Source organism: Dipodomys ordii, unplaced genomic scaffold (genome assembly GCF_000151885.1).
Source record: "Dipodomys ordii isolate 6190 unplaced genomic scaffold, Dord_2.0 Scaffold122, whole genome shotgun sequence".
In the NCBI taxonomy this organism is placed as follows: Eukaryota; Metazoa; Chordata; class Mammalia; order Rodentia; family Heteromyidae; genus Dipodomys; species Dipodomys ordii.
In genome coordinates, this window is record NW_012267338.1 from 6,309,074 (window position 1) to 6,330,654 (window position 21,581).

General features: G+C 37.8%; 1 protein-coding gene across 3 annotated transcripts in view; it reads left to right on the forward strand.

Annotated features, from left to right (window-relative positions):
* Positions 1–21,003, forward strand: part of Pdlim5 (PDZ and LIM domain 5) — a 158,642-nt gene extending 137,639 nt beyond the window's left edge. For 2 of the 3 annotated variants that reach the window (XM_013029775.1, XM_013029777.1), the window contains exons 9-13: positions 4,633–4,807; positions 14,206–14,386; positions 16,406–16,526; positions 18,089–18,204; positions 19,893–21,003. In XM_013029775.1, coding sequence (XP_012885229.1) covers positions 4,633–4,807; positions 14,206–14,386; positions 16,406–16,526; positions 18,089–18,204; positions 19,893–19,982 — 683 coding nt within the window. In that variant the 3' untranslated portion in view covers positions 19,983–21,003. The remainder of the gene's footprint in view (positions 1–4,632; positions 4,808–14,205; positions 14,387–16,405; positions 16,527–18,088; positions 18,205–19,892) is intronic. The other variant, XM_013029776.1, reaches the window with a different exon arrangement.
* The last annotated feature ends 578 nt before the right edge of the window (positions 21,004–21,581 follow it).

Here is a 21,581-nt window from a genome sequence, read left to right on the forward strand (position 1 = left end):
GATTAGAAAGGAAAATTAACCTCAGAAAAAGATCACTTAAAATTTAGATTAGCCAGTTTGCTTTAAAAATGCAAACCTGAATAATCTGCTTAGGACAGGGGAAATAAAATTAAATGTAAAGAATTTCACTTTATAAATGTATAAAGATTTAGTGAATAAGAGGAAATATGAAATTGGCAAATATATATGATTCAGCTTTTAAAAATTCTTTGTCTTTAATTGTAACTGATAATCCAAAAAAGATATTGTCAATGTAGCTTATGTGTAATCAAGCAAGGACTTTTTTGTTTTTTAAAAATTCTCAGATATAACACCATGACAAGTAGTTTAAACTAGCAACTCAATATACTGCGAATTTTGTTGTTGTTGGTTGTGAGGCCTGAATTCTGGGCCTGGGCGCTGTCCCTCAGCTCTTCAGCTCAAGGCTAGAGCTCTACCACTTGAGCCACAGCACCACTTCCGGCTTTTTTCTGTTTTGGGGGGGCTGAAGAATTGCACCCAGGGCCTCATGCATGCAAGGCAAGCACTCTACCACTAAGCCCCTTCCCATCCCCTTGTTTACTTTTTTTTTTTTTTTGTTGGGTCCGGTCGTGGGGCCTGAACTCTGGGCCTGGGCACTGTCCCTCAGCTCTTCAGCTCAAGGCTAGCGCTCTACCACTTGAGCCACAGTGCTACTTCGGCTTTTTTCTTTTTGCTTATGTGGTGCTGGGGAATCGAACCCAGGGCCTCATGCATGCCAGGCAAGCGCTCTACCACTGAGCCACCTTCCCAGCCCCCCTTGTTTACTTTTTTAATATAATTTATTATGTATTTGAGAAAGTATTGTGTGACACACTGATAGATTTTCCCTAAATTTTTAATTAACTTTAATAATGCTCGTTATAATGCTATGTTTACCATCATAATGTTGGAAAACAAAAGGATGGGTTGAATTTATATCATTTTTAACCTTTAAGGAAAGAGAATATCAAGCACAGTGGTAGACATCTGTAATCCCAGCTACCCAAATATGATTCAGGAGGATAACAGTTCATGGCCAGCCTGGGCAAAAAGTTAGCAAGACCTCCATCTCAACAAACAAGCTGGGTGTGGTGTTTCACATCTGTAATCCTAACTATTCAGGAAACATAGTTAAGAAAATCTTAGCCTGAAGCCAACCAAGGCAAAAACATGAGACCCTATCTGAAAAAAATAACCTAAATGCAAAAGAGCTAGAAGCATGATTCATAGGATAGAGTAGTTGCCTAGCAAGAATAGGTTCTGAGTTCAAACCCCAATACCCCTATAATTAATGAAAGACGATTCTCATCAGGACTATTAGTGTCTAGAGAGTAGCTATTGGCTTTGAATTTCTAGATGAACTTTGTAATGCTGAAATGTATTTTGCACAAAAGAAAATAATTTTCAAACAAGGTCCTTAGTTGGTAGAGATTACCCAGAAACAAAGTCCATTGAAACTCAAATTCAATGAAGGCTGAAAAGGAAATGTAGACCGAAGATCTCATTTCTCCCCTTCTCCTTGTGCTACTTTGCTGACTTGTTATTGGATTTGAGTAAGCCACACTTTTTTTATGTAACTTAAACTCCTAGATTCCTACATTAGGCTTCCCATATACATCATTATCTTAGTGCTAATTTTAAAAGGACACTTTATTACAAATAAGTAACTGTCATTCTTCAGCTTTCTATAATTAATCATATTTTTGTGTGAAACAAGGTGGTTTGTATAATAGGCTCAACAAATCCGAAGCAGTTCAGTTGCTGGGCTAGCAATGCTAGGCTGGGATTCTGTGTGTGGTGGCGCTTGTTTACGGAATAAGAGGGGAAGCAGGACTTGTCTTTCCTCTCGCACCCAAAGCCTCACTTTTTTACTCTTCCCTCCTATTGGTTTGTCAAGTGAGCAGAGGCTGAAGGATTGACACTTTACTGCTCAAAAGTTGCCTGTTTTTCTGCTAGAGTATTAAGAAATTCAGCCTAAAGAAATGAACAGCAAAGCTGGGCACCCGTGCCTCACATTTGTAACCCTAGTCACTCAGAAAGCTGAGATCTGAGGATGATGGTTTGAAGTCAGCCAGGGCAGGAAAGGCTGTACCAGTCTTATCTCCAATTAATCACAGAAAAAGCTCAAGTGGTAGAGTGTTAACCTTGAGCAAAGGGAGCTTAAGGACAGTTCCTAGGCCCCTAGTTCAAGGCTCAGGACTAGCAGAAAAGAAAAAAAAAAAAAAGAAATGACCATAACTGTATTCATATGGGAAATAACTGTGCCTTGGACTGTTCATGTTTATGGGCTAAGTACCTAACCAGTCTTGTGTCATTTTGTATATGGGAGAGTGTGCTAGCAACATGGCACCAAAAGGAATGAGAATGGCCCTGTTTTCCAAAGTGGTTAAGACTGCAGTAATAGAAAGCCAAGTCTTCTCTTCCCAGGAGCTGTACTAGGGCTCAGAGCCCTTTATATGGGTTTGAGATGCAGTTGTGTGTTTTTCATTTCAGAATGGCTTCTCATTTTAAGTAAGTTAGCTCCCCATATTTCTTCTCCTTACGGCACAGGCCAGGTGGATCATGTCTCGTTTTACAGTGACTAATGGATAATTTGACACTCTGCTTGCTAAAAACGACTCAGCAACTCAGTACATCAGGACTTCTGCACTGATAAAGTGATACAATGAAAGCATATGGTAGATGAATGGATTTAGCTCTTTTTGAAGTCTGATTTTCAGATTCTTCCAATTACCGACTTTCCCATCATTTAAAATCCTGGATAAAGTCCACATTAAAAACATCTTTCTGAAGTCAGAAAAGTGATTTGGAAACATTTGAATTTAATTATTAATTTTCACTTTCCATTTAAAAGGCAGTTTCCTGGTAGTCGATAAGAGTATGTTTTTAAAATTTTTGTTTATTTTAGGGGTTTTTTTGGTGCCAGTACTGGTACTTGAACTCCAGGCTTTGGAACTGTCCTTCAGCTCTAGTTGTGCTCTACCATTAGAGCCATAGCACTATTTGTGTCTTAATTAATTATATCCTTATCCTCAAATTAATTAATTGAACTTCAATCCTCAAATCTCAGTCTTCCGAGTAGCTAGGATTATGTAAACCACCAGCACCAACAGAAGTATGTTTTTTGTACCTATCTTTTAGGAGCTAACTTGGGGAGAGAAGGATAATAGCTGTAAAATATACTGTCAAGGGTATTAGAGATACCAAGAGGAACAAAAGGATGATTCTAGCTGTAGTGGTCAGAAACTTTGAAGAAAGAATGGAACAGTTGTGTGAGCCTTGCTGGTAGGGGTGTTTCAGTGGGTGAAGATCACAGCAGCAGAGGTTGGCATAGTATATTCAAGGGAGCATGAATAAAGGCCAGCATAGTGCTTAAGACCACCGACTATGAAACCAAGGCTGTGCTAGTTCTAAACTACCTTTTTTTTTTTTCGCTGTTTCTTAACCTTTCTTTACCTCAGATTTCCCATAATGTACTTGTTATATTGAAGTTGTAGACCTACAAGAATCTGCCTTCAAACACTGGTAGCACAGAGGAAGTATAATTAGTACACTGGTGAGGAGTATAGGGAAGCATAGAAGACAGGTGTTTTCAGGATGGAGTGGATTCACTGACATCTGGACTCTCAGGACTGATGTGGTTTGTGGAGAAGAGCCACAACTAGTTACCTAGCAGAACAGAACGAAGAGGAGATAATGGTTAAGAGGATTATAATACTCCAGACTGAACAGAATTCAAGACCAGGACTCAGTGGCGGAACCTGGGCTTGGATTAGCAAGGAGGGACTGACTGGGAAACATTTACTGAGAAACGGTTGTTAGGGTCTGAGGGGGAAGCCTTGGGGCCACAGAGGCAAAATGCCATCAGTGCCTGTCTTAAGTGGGAGAACTCAAAATAGAGTTCTTAGGAAGAGCCACAGCATGTGCAAGAAGAGGAGGGAGATCCATTTCACGAGTCAAGAAGTTAAGGACAATCACTGAGTGTGTCATTGAAAGGCTTATATGCTGCTCCAAGAAGAGAAAGAGCCAGCATTGTACTGTTTTAGTAAATGAGATAACAGGGAAGAAGCTGCATGAAGTGAACATTATAGTAATTTTCTTTACTGTTCCTTTAAGAGAAAGTATAAGCCTACAACAGTGGAAAAATGTCCTTAACCCAGTGGACTCACTTGATGTGTGGGCAGTCATGGAGCTCTGCGGACTGCCCGTAGCACTGTCGATGTGTTAAGTGTCCATTAGTGCTGGGCCCAGAATTGCATAATCTCAGTCTCTGGTGGCCATTAGGCGGACGAATTTAAAGATAAGGCCTTTGGGCAGATAGAAAACTTTGAGTAGCTGAATCAGGCCAGTCCTGTAGGAATGCAAAAAAAAAGGAGACAAAAATCAAGAATTGTTTCTGATAGGATATCATCAGGACCTGCTCTTACCAAAGGTTTGAAAGCAGGAGCAAAGATGGTTCTAGGTTGCTATCCTGTATGCCTGGGAATTGAGCATACAATCCACTAATACAGATTAGAAGAGAGAAGTTAGTGAGTTCATTTTATATCTTTAACACCCTGAGATTTCTAATGTGTCTAGGGCATATTATTTTGATATGTTCTCATTCTGATTCTCCTGTGATTTAACCTTTAGCACCTTCTACTGGAAGAATCTCAAACAATGTGACTTCCTCAGGAGCCGGGGAACCAGCTGGCTCAGCTGCGGGGCAGCCCCAGCCCAGCGACCAGGACACATTGGTGCAAAGGGCGGAGCACATCCCCGCAGGGAAGCGAACTCCCATGTGTGCTCACTGCAACCAGGTCATCAGGTTGGTTATTTCTTTGAAAATCTCTGAGAAGTACCTATGTTGTGGGTATTTCAAATACTCTATCATGTCTGTAACTTTATTAGTAAATTCGTTCTTGCAGTAACAGTGTTGTGGTGGCACACCTGGCCTGTGGTCTCTCCTTTGCTTGCTCCACAATCTCACCATGCTAAATAAATGCGTTTTATTAGAATGTATTTAATAGGATATAATTCTGGGTCCCAGAAAAGAGTACTTCTACAGGATTATGTGGTAGAAATAAACTAATATAAAATCAAGTGTGCTTTATCCTGATAAATAAAACAATATTTTTTATCTTTAGGCTTAATAGTAATAAAAACAAAATAAACACTGGCTTATTATGAAGTTTCTGTAAGTAATAATACTCTGGTTGTCCAGACTGGTGTTTGGGAATTCTGTATGCTGTATTCTGAATTAGAACTCTCTTATGGAAATAGTAGTCACTGCTGTCATTTGTGTGCTGTCATGAGCAAGTAAAATTCCTGGATGAGATAACAGATGTCCCACCCTATCAGTTGCAGATTCTTGTCTGATTGTCCAATTCCATAATATAATTACTACTATTCACACTTTGGAAAAACCTAATGAGGATGGAAAAAAATATGAAGATCGAAGTAGAAGTTAGTGTTACCACACCTATCTTGCTTTGGCTTCAGATTTCATGTGAGGACAGGATGTAATTTTAATGCACAGACATCCTGCCATAAATATGTATTATGCTAATATTGTAAAGGACTAGCACTTACTGCTCCCTCACCTGTTGAAATTTTACATTGTTCTGTATTATGCTGTACTTATTATCACTTAAACATTAAAGCTTCACCTACTAAGGAGTTAATAGGGATGGGGATTAGTTCATGTAAGATCATGTAACAATAATTAACATAGCACATTTGCCTGGAGCTCAGATGCCAGCGCAGCTTGAATAGATTGTGGTTAGGTCAGGAACCCGGTGGAAGCCTAATTCCAGTTCCTGGCCTGCGTGTCAGTGTCACTTACCCAGGCAAGGAGGTGTAGATCAAGTGACATTCTCTTGGACACCTGTTTTCAAAACAAGCTGCAGTTGCAGGCTTAATCCTTTTAACACCGAGTATTATACCCAGGCCAATGCTGAGAAGTGTAGGATTTAGTGTATAACTTATATGGTTAGTGTTCCATCATAAACTCACCATTGTTTTAGAATTCATGTTTTATATTTACTCTTTTAATATTTCAAATTTTCAAAAATGATTCTTATATAAAGGCAAATTTTGTATTTTGTTGTTTTGGAGTTTCGTTTGTTTTGGAGCCTGTTTCTTTTTTTTAGTAGTTACTTGCTTTGGAAAATGTCAAAACCCTGTATGTTAGTACTGAGCTTATTATTGCTATAGAGCCTATACAGTTTAAAACTTCATCATCAGATTAGTTTGAAATCTTTTGGTTTGTTTGGATCTTAAAAAGTTCATGGATCTTTAAATTATTTTGGAGGTACTACTTTGACTAGTTACAAATGAGTGAGAAGTTAAACTTTGACACTTAAAGTTTGCCATGGAACATTTCCAGTACAATTATGATAATGCCCCTTTATCAACTTGATTTAGGGTGCTGTTTTGATAGGACAGGATACAAAATCAGACTAACCTAGCTGAAACCACGTTTTAGTTTTCCTGGTGGAATAGGCTTGTAAACATTCTAGTCTATTGGGCTGGGAAGGTGGCTCAGTGGTAGAGTGCTTGTCTTGCATGCATGAGGCCCTGGGTTCTATTCCTCAGCACCACATAAGCAAAAAGAAAAAAGCCAGAAGTGGTGCTGTGGCTCAAGTGGTAGAGCGCTTGCCTTCCCCCCCCCCCCCCCCCACCACCAATGTTCCCAATCCTTCTCCTCCCCCCCCCCCCGCCAAAAACAAAAAAACCCAAAAACATTCTAACCTATTTCTTGAGTGTTGCATCTAGTTAAAATCTGTGGCCATTTCTGTTGCATGGAATTAAATGAGCCCTTTATGTTTAGCTTCTTTGTAAAAGAAGTTGGAAATATATTGATGCTTTAGTTTCTAGGTCGATATGGAATGTTTTTAAAAATGACCACATTAGTATTGTTCTGTGTTTGCCTATAGTACAGCCCATTTTGACCACAATCAGGAAAGCCATTATTTGTTCCAGTGAAAGACGAGTGTTAACATTAGTGATGTGCTGTTTTGCTTAGTGACTCTCAAACTTTTCTCAAAAGGAGAACTATTTCAAGTTATTATTTCAAGTAGCAAACAGTTTATAGCCTATGCTACCATCCATTTCAGTCTCAGAACACTTATTTATTGTCCCTTCTAGTTAAGATTTTACTGGAAAATGGGAGATTTCCCCTAGCGGTACCACTGATACAGAAATTGAAGGTATATTCAATTTGGTATGTCTCACCAAAGTCATATGTTGAAGTACTAACCTTCAGTATCTCAGAATATGACTATCGGAGGGGAATTTGGTCTTTAAAGAGGTCAGCTTGGTCATTAGGGTGGGCCTTAATCTGATATAACAGATATCATTGTAAGAGGAGAGTCACAAAGGAAGGGGTAACCAATGCTTGACCAGAAATGTACTCATTACCTTACTCATGTAACTGTAACCCCTCTGTACAGCATCTTTACAATAAAATAAAAGAAGAGGAGAGTCAGGTGCTGACATACCTATAGGGAATTCCAGGTGAAGACAGAGAAAATGGCCATCTATACACCAAGGCCTTGAAGAACCACTCTGCCAACCTCTTGATTTGGGGCTTCTAGCCTCTATTATTATTATTAAATTATATAAATTACATAAATTGTTATTTAGGCCATTTATTCTGTGATAATTTGTTACAGTAGCCCACAACAACTAGAGAAAAACAAACACAAACAAGGAGGTCTATAGTAAAGTTATTGCGGCAGGTTTAATCCAGGTAAGTCTTGGATTGTACAGGTACTCGGAGAAATAAGGATTATCTCGCTTGAGCAAACTTATTTCTTTCCTTTGAAAGGAATGGCAAGTAATAAGCTCAGGATTCTACTTACCAGAGTTGTAATTTATACAAAAAATTCATTTTAAAATTTAGTATAAATATGAAGTTTTAATAGGGAGTCCCTGTTCTTGTATATACAACAGGGTGCACCTGTTGAAATTTGCAGTTCCTTTCTCTTTTTTGCTTGGCATCACAGAAAATGAAGAAGGTCCAAAGTTTTGTCCCATAGTTCCTCTTTCTGAGCCAGTGAAATGCTTTAACTCTCTCCTTTCTTTTCCTTTGTCAGTTAGCCTAGTAAGGGCTCAGTTGCCTGGGCAATATGTAGCAGGTGAGGGAATTTTTTATTCCACTTTACCCTTAACCAAGCCTGTCTGTCCAGTTCACAAATGGAAACCCAATCCTCCCTTGGACAGGTAGAACTTCTTTAGTTGTTAATCCTGTGTTAATGAATTTGTTAAGTTAGTCTTCGCTGAAACAGGAAAGGAGCGCTTCTGTTACAGGCAAAAGGATTTTACTGTTTAATCTGTACATGAGTAAGAGGGCTTTGATGGGAAAGATGCTTGCTCTGTAAGTTTCAGGAGATGGGTTAAGCCATTGTTCACTCTGAGGGTGTTGGAAGGAGACCTACAAGAGCAAGAACCATTTTTAACTCCTTTTAGAGGCTCAGAGGGACTGTGTTTACCATCTACAATTCCATTCACCATTCATATCTGAATTTGAACTAATGAAGTCCTGTTCATTTTAATAGATCATATTCTAAATGATTAATACTGCACTCCATGCCTGAAATATTTTTTAAAAAGGCTTCTAAGAATATATGAAATATATAAGACAAGAACAGGGGTAAGGCTATTAAAAACCAAGCTAGTACTAACTCTGAACAGTACCTAGATAATGACCAATGGTCCTTAGACCTATGGCCTATGATTAGGGTAGCAATTTTTCTTTCAGCTTTTTTTGCCAAAAAGAAAGTTTTATCATCTACTGCACAGCAAGCTAACTTAAAAAATCTTGCTCAAATAACTAGTATATATCTGAGACAAGCAGAAAAGGTCAGAGAAGATGATGGTAAGCAAAATGAACCCCAAGATAAGGACACAAGTGTTTTTTTTTTCTTTCTTGCTATTGTTTCTAACGTATTTATAAGGTACCACGTGATTTTTTGTTGATTTGTATGTCCCTCCCCCATGGTATAACCCCTGTTTTCACTGTATTTGATGTTGGTATAATTTGAGGAGTGGAAGGGAAAAAACAAATTGTTTAAATAGGGATACAGGTTGACCCATTGCAACAATACTGTGTCAAAACACGAACTTTACAATTTAGGCCGGGGTGGGAAGTGGTGGGGGGAGAGTGTAGTTGTGGAGGTGGGAAGGAAGGGATGGTAGGGGTAAAACAAAGAAGGAGGCAACATGCTTGATAAAAAATGTACACATTACCTTGCTCATGTGATTGTAACCCCTCTGTACAGTATTTTCACAATAAAAAACATATTAAAAAATCTTGCTCAAGAGAAACAAAACTATTCTTGTTACAAAAATCTGAGAGGAGTTTTTCCAGGGTATCACTGTGGAAATGACTGTGGTCTCAGAGCTTTCTAGAACAGCCCACAGGAAGAGCGATTTCACAGAACTATCCTTCAGCAAATGAAGTTATATCTTTCACTTAGCACAGGTTTAATAAATAATAATAATATAATAATAATAATAATAAAAGGTTTAATTCTTGGGCTTGGAGGCATGGTCCAAGTAGAAAAGGGCCCATCTAGCAACCATGGGGTCCTGAGTTCAAACCTCAGTTCCATTAAAAAAAAAAAAAAGATACAATTCTGGGACTGAGGTTCCAGGCCCAGATATTAATAAGTTATTCTAGAATAACTATGAACTCTTTTTTTTTTTCCCCCTCATTTAAGCTTCCTCAAGTACTTGGAGAAAAGCTTTTCTTTCTTTCTTTTTTAAATAAGTTTGTTTTTTTTTGTGTGAAAATACTGTACAGAGGGGTTACAGTTACATGAGTAAGGGAATGAGTACTTTTTTTTTTTTTGTCGGTTGTAGGGCCTGAACTCTGGGCCTGGGCACTGTGCCTCAGCTCTTCAGCTCAAGGCTCGCACTCTACCACTTGAACCACAGGGCCATTTCTGGCTTTTTCTGCTTATGTGGTGCTGAGGAATTGAACCCAGGGCCTCCTGCATGCAAGGCAAGCACTCTACCACTGAGCCACCTTTCCAGCCCCATGAGTACATTTCTTATGAAGCACTGTTGCCTTCTCCTTTGTTTTTCCCTTACCATCCCTTCCCTCCCACCTCCTCAACTACACTCCCCAAAGCTTTTCTTTTTTGTTCTAGTTGCATACCAACACAAGTGCTTTAGTAGAAGGGAGAGGTTTAGTTTGAGCAGACTTACTTTGAAAGCTCAGGAGCCAGGTAGCAGTACTGGCCTGTAGGGCCACTCAGCTGTACAGGTAAGCTGAAGATGTGCCTGGACAAAAAATTCATCCTGCACTATAAATTGTCTTGAATCTGTTTTAATACCCTTACAAATTGTAACACAAAACTCCAAAGTCTTTTTATACCCTGTGTGGTAGTCATAATAAATTTAGTCTGGGAGATTTTTTTTTAATGTGTACATAGTCAGGTAGCTATGTGATGGAAAAGCTCAGCATGCTCATAAAACTTTGTCCAGCTTTGAACAGTGTGACTTCTTGATTTATCTGAAAGTAAACTATGTGCCAAATATATACCGAGGAAACTGGATAAGGGAACTTGGTGCATAGGACTGTTTACAAGCTAGTTAAAAATAGAAGGACAGCCTACCGAAGGCAGTGTAATGTGTTTACCCGCAGTAATTCCTGCATACCTCTTTTCTGGTTCCTACTAGTTGATGAAGGCATTCCTCATTAGTCATAACAAAATAAAAGCACCTTAAGTTTAAAAAACAATAAGAAACTACTTATCAAAATTGTCAAGGGCCCACATGCACTGGATTGTACAAAATAACATCATTATTAATGAGGAACTCTGGATATTAATTCTTTGACAGATGTATATTTGGCAAAGATTTTCTCCCATTCTGGAGACTGCCTTCAGGCTCCTCAATTGGTTTCTTTGCTGTGAAGAAGCCTTTTTTGTTTGACACAATCCTTACTTGTGTCCATCCTTACTCTTATTTATTGAGGTATTGGACTTCTATTTAGAAAGTTATTGCCTATTCCTATGTCTCAGCATTTTCAATTTCATGGAAGTCTTTGATCAACATTGAATTGATATTAGTACAGGCATCTGCATCTACTTTCAGTCTTCTACTTGTGGATGTCCAGTTTTCCCAGCACTGTCTGTTGAGAAAGATCTCCTTCTCCTAAGTAGTTTTTTTTTTTTTTTTGGCACTTTGCAAAAATCGGTTGGCTATAACTTTGTGGGTACTTCTGGGCCTTATATTCTGCTGTAGAGGTCTCTGTGTTCGTTTTTATGTCACTATCACGATGTTTTTGCTACGATGGCTCAGTAGTATAGTTTGAAGTCAGCTGCTGTGAGATTTCCTGCATTGCCCTTTTCACTCAGGATTGTTTTGGATATCATCTAAGGTCTTTTGTGGTTCCATATGAACATCATGATTATTTATTTTATTTCTGTGGAGAATGTCACTGAAATTTTGATGGGGATGTCAATCTAACAATATTAAGATTTCTTCTCACTTCAGCCAAGATCAACAACATAAACAACAACAAACGCTGGTTAGGACGTCGGGGAAGGGTTAAAGAACACGATTGGTGGGAAAGCAAATTAGTACAACCAGTTGGAAAACAGTATGGTGGTTCCTTTAAAAACTAAAAATAGAACTACAGTATGGTCCAACAAGATCACTCTTGGAAAATCAGAATATCCTACAGACACTGTACACATGCTTATTTTAGCCAAACTGTAGAGGCAGCCTACCTGTCCTACAACTAGTGAATGGTCACAAAAATGTGATATGTAGACACAGTGAAGTATTTTACACTCATAAAGAAGAATGAAATTATGTCATTTGCAGGAAAATGATGGAACTAGATATCATCATGCGAAACAAAGTAAGCCAGATTTAGGACAGAGGTCACATATTTGCTCTTCTATGAGGAATCTAGTTGTAAAAGACAGACAGATATCTTTACAGAGCATGATTATAACGGAGGGACAGTTTGGAGAATGTGGAAGAAAAGGAATATGAGAGAATGATGGAGGGTGAATAATATAAAAGTACATTGCTTATGCATCAAGCTGGCAAAAGGAATTTGCTGAAAATTTGAATAATAGACGGGTACGGCAGATATGAAATGAGAGCAGTACAGGGGGCTGAACTGGCTAAAGCATCATGTATGCATGTGTGAAATACCATGGTGAAACCTTTTTTTTTATAGTTACGATGTACTAAAAAAAATGACTGACAAGAATGTAACAGGTTCTTTTGAGGGTTGGACACCAGTGAGAAGAAAGGATGAACATAGAGGGTGAATGGTGAATATGCAAAATATTTTATCTACATGTATGAAAATGGAACAGTAAAACATGTTGAAATTGTTTTATGAAGAGAGGGAGGAATGAAGGATAGCAGGAGTAAGTTTGAGCAGGGGACATTGTATGCTTGCATAAAAATATCACAATGAAATAACCTATATAATCAACATATGTTAACAGAAAAAAATATGTTAACAAAATGTGGATCTAGAAAACACTCTTCTACCGTACAGAAAAAAATTTCATCCCTAGACTCTCTACTTCAGATCTTTCAGAACTGAGGGCTGGTTCTAAGTACTCATAGGACAATTTGCAGATAGTTACTGAATAACAAGGTTTGTGTTACTGTCAAAGATCGAATAACGCTGTGGCTCTGTGATGCTCATTGCTGACTTTTTCTATTAATCTGCCTAGAAGTCCAGTGTCTGGTCCTTTCTACAAGTTACCTTGTGGTCACTCTGATGTTAGTTGATAGTAGGGAAGATCAAAGGCAGAATATCAATTGACTAGAATATCCAGAAATTCCGTTTGCAGCGTTAGTTCAATCAGTGATTTTATGGTATTTGGTCATATCTCCTGAACATTCTGTCTCTCAGCCAACTCCATCTGTTGAACTAAGTTTGTAATAACTGCCCTGGTCTGTCTCACAGGAATGCTGCCTGGGCAAATTAGATAAGTGTAAAAGTGCCTCGGAGGTAAAGCCAATTTATGAATAAAAATTAGTGTGGTACAGCTACTGGAAAGTGTGTTGCAGAGGCTAGAATGGTTCATCTCTGCAAGCTTCATGACTAGATAAGGCTACATAATGGGTTCCTGTCAAGTGAACCAAATCCATCTTATCAGTTCATGACTGCATAGCAGGTAATGGGAAAAGTCTCTTTAAAAACATTTGTTTCCTCAATCCAAATGTGCATTAAAAATCAATACTGTTTAGGGAGGAGCAAGCGCAGAGTAGCTAAACAATAGATGTAAAATTTCAAATGCATGAGTTGAATAAGATGTACAGTCTGTAGGTAATAGATCTGTGCTGCGTACTTAACATCTTTTGAGAGTCGATCCCATGCTAAATGTCTTACCACAAAAAGATGACATTCAAAAAGACAGCCATATATGAAACAAGATCTTTCCCAATGGCTTCAAACAACTCATAATACAGGGTTCATAGATTCTGTAGTTCATTTTGGAGGGAGAAAAATTGGTGTTTGGGGCTGGGAAGGTAGCTCAGTTGTAGAGTGCTTGCCTTGCATGCATGAGGCCCTGGGTTCAATTCCCCAGTACCACATAAGCAAAAAGAAAAAAAGCTGGAAGTGGCGCTGTGGCTCAAGTGGTAGAGCGCTAGCCTTGAGCTGAAAAGCTGAGGGACAGCGCCCAGGCACAGAGTTTAGGCCCCATGACCAGACCCCCCCCCAAAAAAAATTGATGTTTAATGAAGTTAAGAAATAAGTAAATGCGTGGAGAAGAAATATTGACTATTGTCTTTTCTCTAATAATAATTACCACTTTTTTAAAACCTTGGAAATTACCAAATGTTTCTTTATTTTCTAGAAATGTCAACTCATCTCTCTTTAAAACACACATTGTTGCTCTGCTGCTTCATTTCGGTCCCTGTTACATAGATCCTAATGCCCAATCTTTGTTATGATATAGACATGTTGACTTATGGTAACTTAGTGATAAGTGCCACTAAGTAATCCTCCAGTGATAGTCAGAGTGGGGAGAGGATGGTGACCTTTCTTAAGTGCTTGGTTCCTTTACCCCTCTCCACATAAATGCACAATCCCTGCGAGCACTCACAGTACCCTGTAACCAGTTCTGTGCAGGAAAACGAAGCAAGTATTTGATTGGATATTGCATAAAAATGTCCTATCCATGATAACAAGAAACTCTGATCATCAAGTCAAGTTGATCTGTTTTCTTCTGGCAGGGGACCATTCCTAGTGGCACTGGGGAAATCTTGGCACCCAGAAGAATTTAACTGTGCTCACTGCAAAAACACCATGGCCTACATTGGATTTGTAGAGGAGAAGGGGGCTCTGTATTGTGAGCTGTGCTATGAGAAATTCTTTGCTCCTGAATGTGGTCGATGCCAAAGGAAGATCCTTGGAGTAAGTACTAGAAGCGATTTTTTTTTCATCCTTAGTGAGTTCTACAGCAAAATAGTTGTTCTGTTATAAAACACTTCCACCGTTTATACTTGTTATTTTCTTTTTGTTTTATCAGCCCTCTCTGCTTTCATCACTATTTATTATTGTAAAGCAAAACTAAATAGACCTCTGTAGAAGTATATCAGACTCGTGGGGTTAAGTTGTCCTTGGTTTTGTCTTACTGAGTGCTGGCTTGTCTGGCAAAAGTCTCCACTGTGGGGAAAACATAACTTTCTGTGGGTGTGCTACCTCCGCAGGACCCTGTTTGCTCAGGAATGAAGAGGTCGCCCAGGACCACACACATCACACTTCTCAGAACTGACACCTTCACTGTTTTAAATTAAATTCCAGGACTTTTATAAGAGCAGCAGTTCCCCACTTGTTGGGGTTCAAGCACAGGACACTGACCTTATGAAGTGTATAAAACATGAGACTTACAGTAGATACATTTACCTTCAATGCATATAATGTTTAAAAATATAACTACAAAAAATGTAACTACAGTTTTGAGTACACAGGTAATAGAAAAATCGTTTCAAACCACACCTTTTTTTTTTTGCAGAAAGGGAGTGATTTAGGAACCAGATGCATGATAAATAATGATGAATAAATGCATGTGCTGTTCTGGAATATCTTAATTGCCAGTGATTGAATCAGGGACAGCTTGTTCTTGAAGGGGACTAGGAGGTAGAAGTTGATTTTCAAAAAAACTTTGTTGCCTGACCACATTTTAAAGAAAAAGTCAGAAATGGTTTTGCTAAATTCTAATACTCTCAACAGGAAAACATAGTCATGAAATTAATTTGTATTAATTGAGAGGAATGTATGAATTATTGAGTGAATAGGTCTAAAACTGAATATACATATGTCACCTGAAACATTTCTGTTATTAACTTGTACAATATTTTGGGAATAAAGAGAATAGGGGTTTCAGTTATACCAATGGCAGGTAATTAGTAAGGAATACATTGTAATGTATGAGTGTGTTCTATGGATTCCAGAGTCTGAGGGAAGTAAGGTTCTAGGATATGGAATGAACCAGTTGCCATGTTCCTCACTGTCCTTCAGAAATTATTTTTGAATGACTGACTTTTTCTCAACCCAAAGAAATACTTCATTGTAAAACCAACTCCCTCAGACTTCCTTTATTCATTAAAATTGGGCTCAAGGCTCTCATGCCTGGTATAGTTAACCAGAGGCCATTGCAGATTAGAATTATGCTTTATGGTTCAAATACTTTTGGTACAGTAAGTGCTAGGGAAGTCACAGCTGATTCCAAATTGCCAACTACAAGCTAAACTAATTGGATTATGCTAATTATATCACTAATTTTTTGCTTCCATAATGTACCAGAATAAGCATTTTTTCCTTTTCATATGTTTCCTCTCCTTGATAGAAAACTATTAAGCTAATATTTTCTGACCCCTTTGAAAGAAAGCAGACTTCTGTAGTCACTCACAATTATGAAATACTTCTTTCATTTACCATCTATGTAAAGTTTTTTTTTTTTTTTGGTTGGTCATGGGGCTTGAATTCTGGGCTTGGGCGCTGTCCCTGTGCTCTTCAGCTCAAGGTGAGCGCTCTACCACTTGAGCCAAAACACCACTTCCAGTTTTTAGTGGTTTATTGGAGATAAGAGTCTCATGGACTTTCCTGCCCGGGCTAGCTTTGAACTGCGATCTCAGCCTCCTGAGTAGCTCGGATTACAGGCGTGAGCCACCGGCTCCTGGCCATCTATGTAAAGTTTTAGTAACAATAATTATTCTCTTAAAAAGGTCATTTATTGGTCTTTGTGAGACCAGTGCATAGGTGTCAGGGATATGTGAGTCTATTTTTAGGTATCTCCTGTTACTTTGAAGACAGGTTTAAGGGGAGGTGTCTTGGTGTGTCTGCTTTAGGTTAGCTCTTCTACAGGGGTGAGAGTAAGCTTTGGTTTATTTATTGTCATCTCTCTTTCACCCCATTTAACTTCTATAACAGGAAGTCATCAATGCTTTGAAACAAACTTGGCACGTTTCCTGTTTTGTGTGTGTGGCCTGTGGAAAGCCCATTCGTAATAATGTATTTCACCTGGAGGATGGGGAACCCTACTGTGAGACTGGTAAGAGCATGAGTCCTTAGTTTGAGAGTTGAGTAAAGGTAAAATATGAACCCTTATCTTGCTATAAAGTTGTTAGACCACCAGGTTTCCCTAATTGTTCTGAAGGCATTTCATTCCGCCTCAATATTACAGCAGAATGTAGAAGGTGTTTATATGACTTGGTCAAAACAGATATTCCCAACTTCATTATGAGCACTCAAAATGTAAAAATAAGCACTGCTCAATAGGAAAAACATTTTGCTTGAATCTCTAATAACTTATTGATATATTTTCAACTAAAACATGTAACTTAAAGCTACCTCCACAGTCTACTAGTGAATATTGGGTGGTTATAAACATGAATGTGTTCTGGCTTTGCTCTTCTATGCAACTGCCTTGAAAAGTCAACTGGAAATCCTTTGTTTCTTCTACTTGACTTGGATGGCTTCTCTGGAAATACTATTTTTCTTTAACTCAGCTTTAAGAACCTATTTATTCCATTGTCTTATTAGCTGAGTTTTGCATGCCTCCTTTTCTTTTCCAATGTCAGTGAATTTTGTAACACTTACTTATAGTCTCTTTAGATATTTCTACCACAACATGTATTACAAAATATGGATTTTTCCCTTTATCATACCTTTACTTCAGTCCCACTATTTAATTTTATTTTACCTTGGAACTCAAAGTGTCATTCTAGAGAAGAGAATATTCCAGAATGATCATGTTCAAAATTAGCCAGTGATGAACCATCATCTCTAACTCCTTCTCTTAGACTCTTATTTTCACCTCCCTTTTGGCTCCATAATGAGAAACAACTTGGATCTATTCCACATTAATCACCAATGAGCACTAGAAATTCTAGAAAAATACACCATGCACCATTTGATATAGTTTAGCTACAAGCTGCCTACACTATTCAATCAGGACATAATTGTAGTTTTTCTGAAGAGACTTTTTGTGTGTGGTTGTTGGTTAGTTGGTTTTCTTATTTAGTTGTTTAATTGTCTTGACTGACAGTTCCTTCCTAGCCAAAACACATTCCTATCTAGCCTTTCTATATTTAATGTATTCTAAGAAGACAAATTCTTAAAACCCAAAGAATTACCATACAGGAAAAATAGTACTGAATATTTATTTAAATGTTGCTTCTAGCTAATTTGGTCTTTTTTCTTTTCTCTTCCTTAACTTTTCAAGTCAGTTTTTAACACAGTCTTCCTTAGCTTAATAGATGTTTCCTCTATCCATGATCCATGGGTTCAAAGTGAAAAATATAATATGAAGAATACAATAAAGCATGTCAAATTGTATAAATAATGATTGCTAATGGAAACCTGAACTCTCAAGCCAAGTATTAGACAGCTTGAAATTTTTTTTCTGCATTTAGACATTATTTATTTACTATACAAAATATTAACATCACCAGCTTCAAATGTCTGGCCCTTTCGCCTACCCTTCAGCTTTAATTTTTTTGTGATCCCATGTATCTTTACCTTCAATATTTCATTTAATTCCAATTTTGTTGCTCTTTCCTACGAATTATCAAACTTTGTCAAGTTTGACTCCTTTCTCTCCTCCCTCAATAGATTATTATGCCCTTTTTGGTACTATATGCCGTGGATGTGAATTCCCCATCGAAGCTGGGGACATGTTCCTGGAAGCCTTGGGTTATACCTGGCATGATACTTGCTTTGTATGCTCAGTAAGTAAACTCTATCTTCCTAATTAAATTGGTAGACTATGGCTAGTTCTGGTGCTAATATTGTGTAATCCTTTATAAGAAACACAATTTTACAGTGATTTGAAAAATTGTTACAGTTTTGGTATTTTCTGAAATTATCTGCCAATTATCTGAAATTTTCTGTGTTAATACTTTAACACATTTTATTCTATAAGGAGAAGCTATGTATCTCCTATATAGAAATATTAAATCAGTAATAATTCTTTTTTTCTTAAACTTTATTTTATTGAGCATTTTAAAGGAAAATTTTGAACCATCAGGTAGTTCTTAAATAGAAAAGGAGAGAAGAGGTAATACTGTTCAAGAGAAATGTACTCATTACCTGACTTATGTAACTGTAACCCCTCTGTACATCACTTTACAATAAAAATAAAAAAGTAACAATTATAAAAATAACATTCTGGGGCTAGGAAGGTGGCTCAGCAGTAGAGCGCTTGCCTTGCATGCATGAGGCCCCGGGTTCCATTCCTCAGCACCACATAAGCAAAAAGAAAAAAGCCAGAAGTGGCGCTGTGGCTCAAGCGGTAGAGTGCTAGCCTTGAGCTGAAGAGCTGAGGGACAGCGCCCAGGCCCAGAGTTCAGGCCCCATGACCGGACCCAAAAAAAAAAAAATTAAAAAATACCATTCTATGAACACTGACAATCAGCTCTTGATTCTTTTATTTCCTTAGCAACAGCACACACATATTCTTTTCTTTTAGAGACTATAATCAACATGAAATCTTTACCTATTTTTTAGCCATCTAACATTGTAACATTTTGGCTTCAATTTTAGAGGTTAACAGTCATCTAAGATGCATTTTTTTAATTTGAGAAGTAAAGACACTTTAAATATTCACTAAAACTGAATACACAAGTGCTCTGTAAATGAGATGTTATATCACTAACTTCTGTATGACAGGAAAGAAATAATGTTAATTAGTCAGATGATTTCTACAAAAGTTGCCTTTGAGCTGACTCTTGTTTACTTCATCTATCTTAAGACCTGTCCAGGTCACACATAGCAACTCTTGGCCAATTCATTTTCTCTTTTCTAGCAAAGCTGTTCAGGGGCATTACAATGGGCAAAAGCTGTAGGAAAGGCAAGAAGCTTCACTGTCTATTTGACATATCTGTCTGTCTGACTGACATAACTGTCTATCAGCCAGATAGTTCCTCAATGAGCCAGTGAATTAAAGAGATTGCTCTTATGAATCAATAATTTAACAACAGAAGTAAATCTAAAAGAAAATTTACTCTCTGTGTGTTCAGGGCAGACTAATGTTGGACTTAACACAGGTTTGGACAAGCAATTGAGTTGTGTGTGTGCTCTATAACAAGAAATGGATACAAATGCATTGATGATAATTTAGAGAGAGAAAGTATATTGAGTATTTCCTTCTTATGTATTAACATTTCACTAAAACTGTTTCACTCTCAACAAGGAAAGTAATGATTAGTGATTTAAATAAATTGAATTACCTCCCCTTCAAAAGTCCTTCACTGCTTTAAAAGTCCACATGAAATGTCACAGTAATCTTGAGATGTCAGGTTGTATAACAGCCCTGTGTGTAGTGCTTTGTCATATGATCTGCTAGAGAACCGTCATGGTCTCCTTCCCTGGCATACTTGATTAAAATACTGATATTCTCTCAATACTTCTTTTCCAGGTGTGCTGTGAAAGTTTGGAAGGTCAGACATTTTTCTCCAAGAAGGACAAGCCTCTTTGCAAAAAGCATGCTCATTCTGTGAATTTTTGAAAGCCAACAGTTCAGAAGAATTTTGAAAAAAAAGGAAAAGAATTAAATTACCAATTAAGTTTTAGATTATTTTCATGAAGAGTTGAAAACTAATAGTATCCTGAAGAGAAACTTCTATCATTAAAAACCAAGTCTATGAGGAAATACTTGGTTTTATAAAAAGGACAGTTTAGCATTTAGGTAGTACTTTTTCCTGTATTTCCCCCCCAAATAACCTTTATCAAAGTTTTTCTGATTGACTATTAAAGTCATCTTAGAATACATCAAAGAATGAAATTTTAGGAAGAATGCCTCTAGTCTCTATTCTGAAATAATTATACTTTCCTTGATAAATAGTTATCAGAGTATCTGCAAAAAGCAGTAGAAATGACTTAAACTTTATTAATAAGAGAATCATGGTTAAAAACTGTTTATCTTTGAAATAGTAAATAAGAGTTTAAACAGAATATTATCAGTAGGAAGTGTCAGTTTCATTGAAAATGTGTGTACTTTTCTTTTGGTCTTAGAATTGATCATTCCAGTAGGAAAGGCCAATGAGACTTTTGATCAAAATGTATCCAGCCAATAAGAGTGTTACATTGTTCTCTTATCTCTACCTTCCTCCCCAGAACTGCATATAGCTTACATATCTCAATTGTTGCTTTTATTGAAATAGGACAGTTTCCATTTACTGTGTATACTTTATCACCTGTATTAGTCAAACTCCAATTTTTTCCCTCCCTCATATTGAGATACAGAGCTAATTAAATGTCTTGAAGCTCTACAGTTTTCTCTGTGCTGCGAAGAAGTAGGTAGTAGATAGTTAGGAGTTGTGGTAACCGAAGGATTGTGCCTAACCTAAACAACAAACCAAAAGAACCACTTTCCACTTTCAGATGATGAAAATCTGATCACTTTTAGGCCCATGCCACTGACTGAAAATTTGAGAGCTCTTCTTGCTAAGGGATAAAAAAGTTCTACATTAGGACTGGTTAGACAGCTGTGATAAAATGGTGTGTGTGTGTGTGTGTGTGTGTGTGTGTGTGTGCGCGCGCACACGCGCGTTGGGGTTTCTACATTAGGACTGGTTAGACAGCTGTGATAAAATGGTGTGTGTGTGTGTGTGTGTGTGTGTGTGTGTGTGTTGGGGTTTCTTCTTTGGTTTGGGCTTTTTGTAGTAATGTGTGAGCCACTTCCAAATGGGATCTCCAAATTTGGGAAGCTTTTAGTCCCAGAGTTTCAGTATCCTGGGAGGAAAATTTGCTGAATTATTTGGATTGCCTTGTTATTTATTTTCCCAATGGGTTAAAGAATTATGGAGATACCACCTGGAGACACAGAAACAATTGTGGTAAAACTGTGGGTACCGTTAATCTCTGCCCAGTCAGAAAACAAATTATGGCATTTAGTACATTTAGTAGCTTTCTCTTTGTTTCTCGAGTGGATGAAAGCCCATGGTCCCGCTGCAGTATAATTGGAATCTGTTTGGGGGCAAGGTGCTTTTAAAGGCCAGACAGTCCCCACGTCCTTCCAGCCCCATCACTCACTCCCACTCTGGGCCCATTGTGTGCATGTTTGTTACAGAGGAGGTTTTAGGCTACACTATTTGTTTAACCTCCC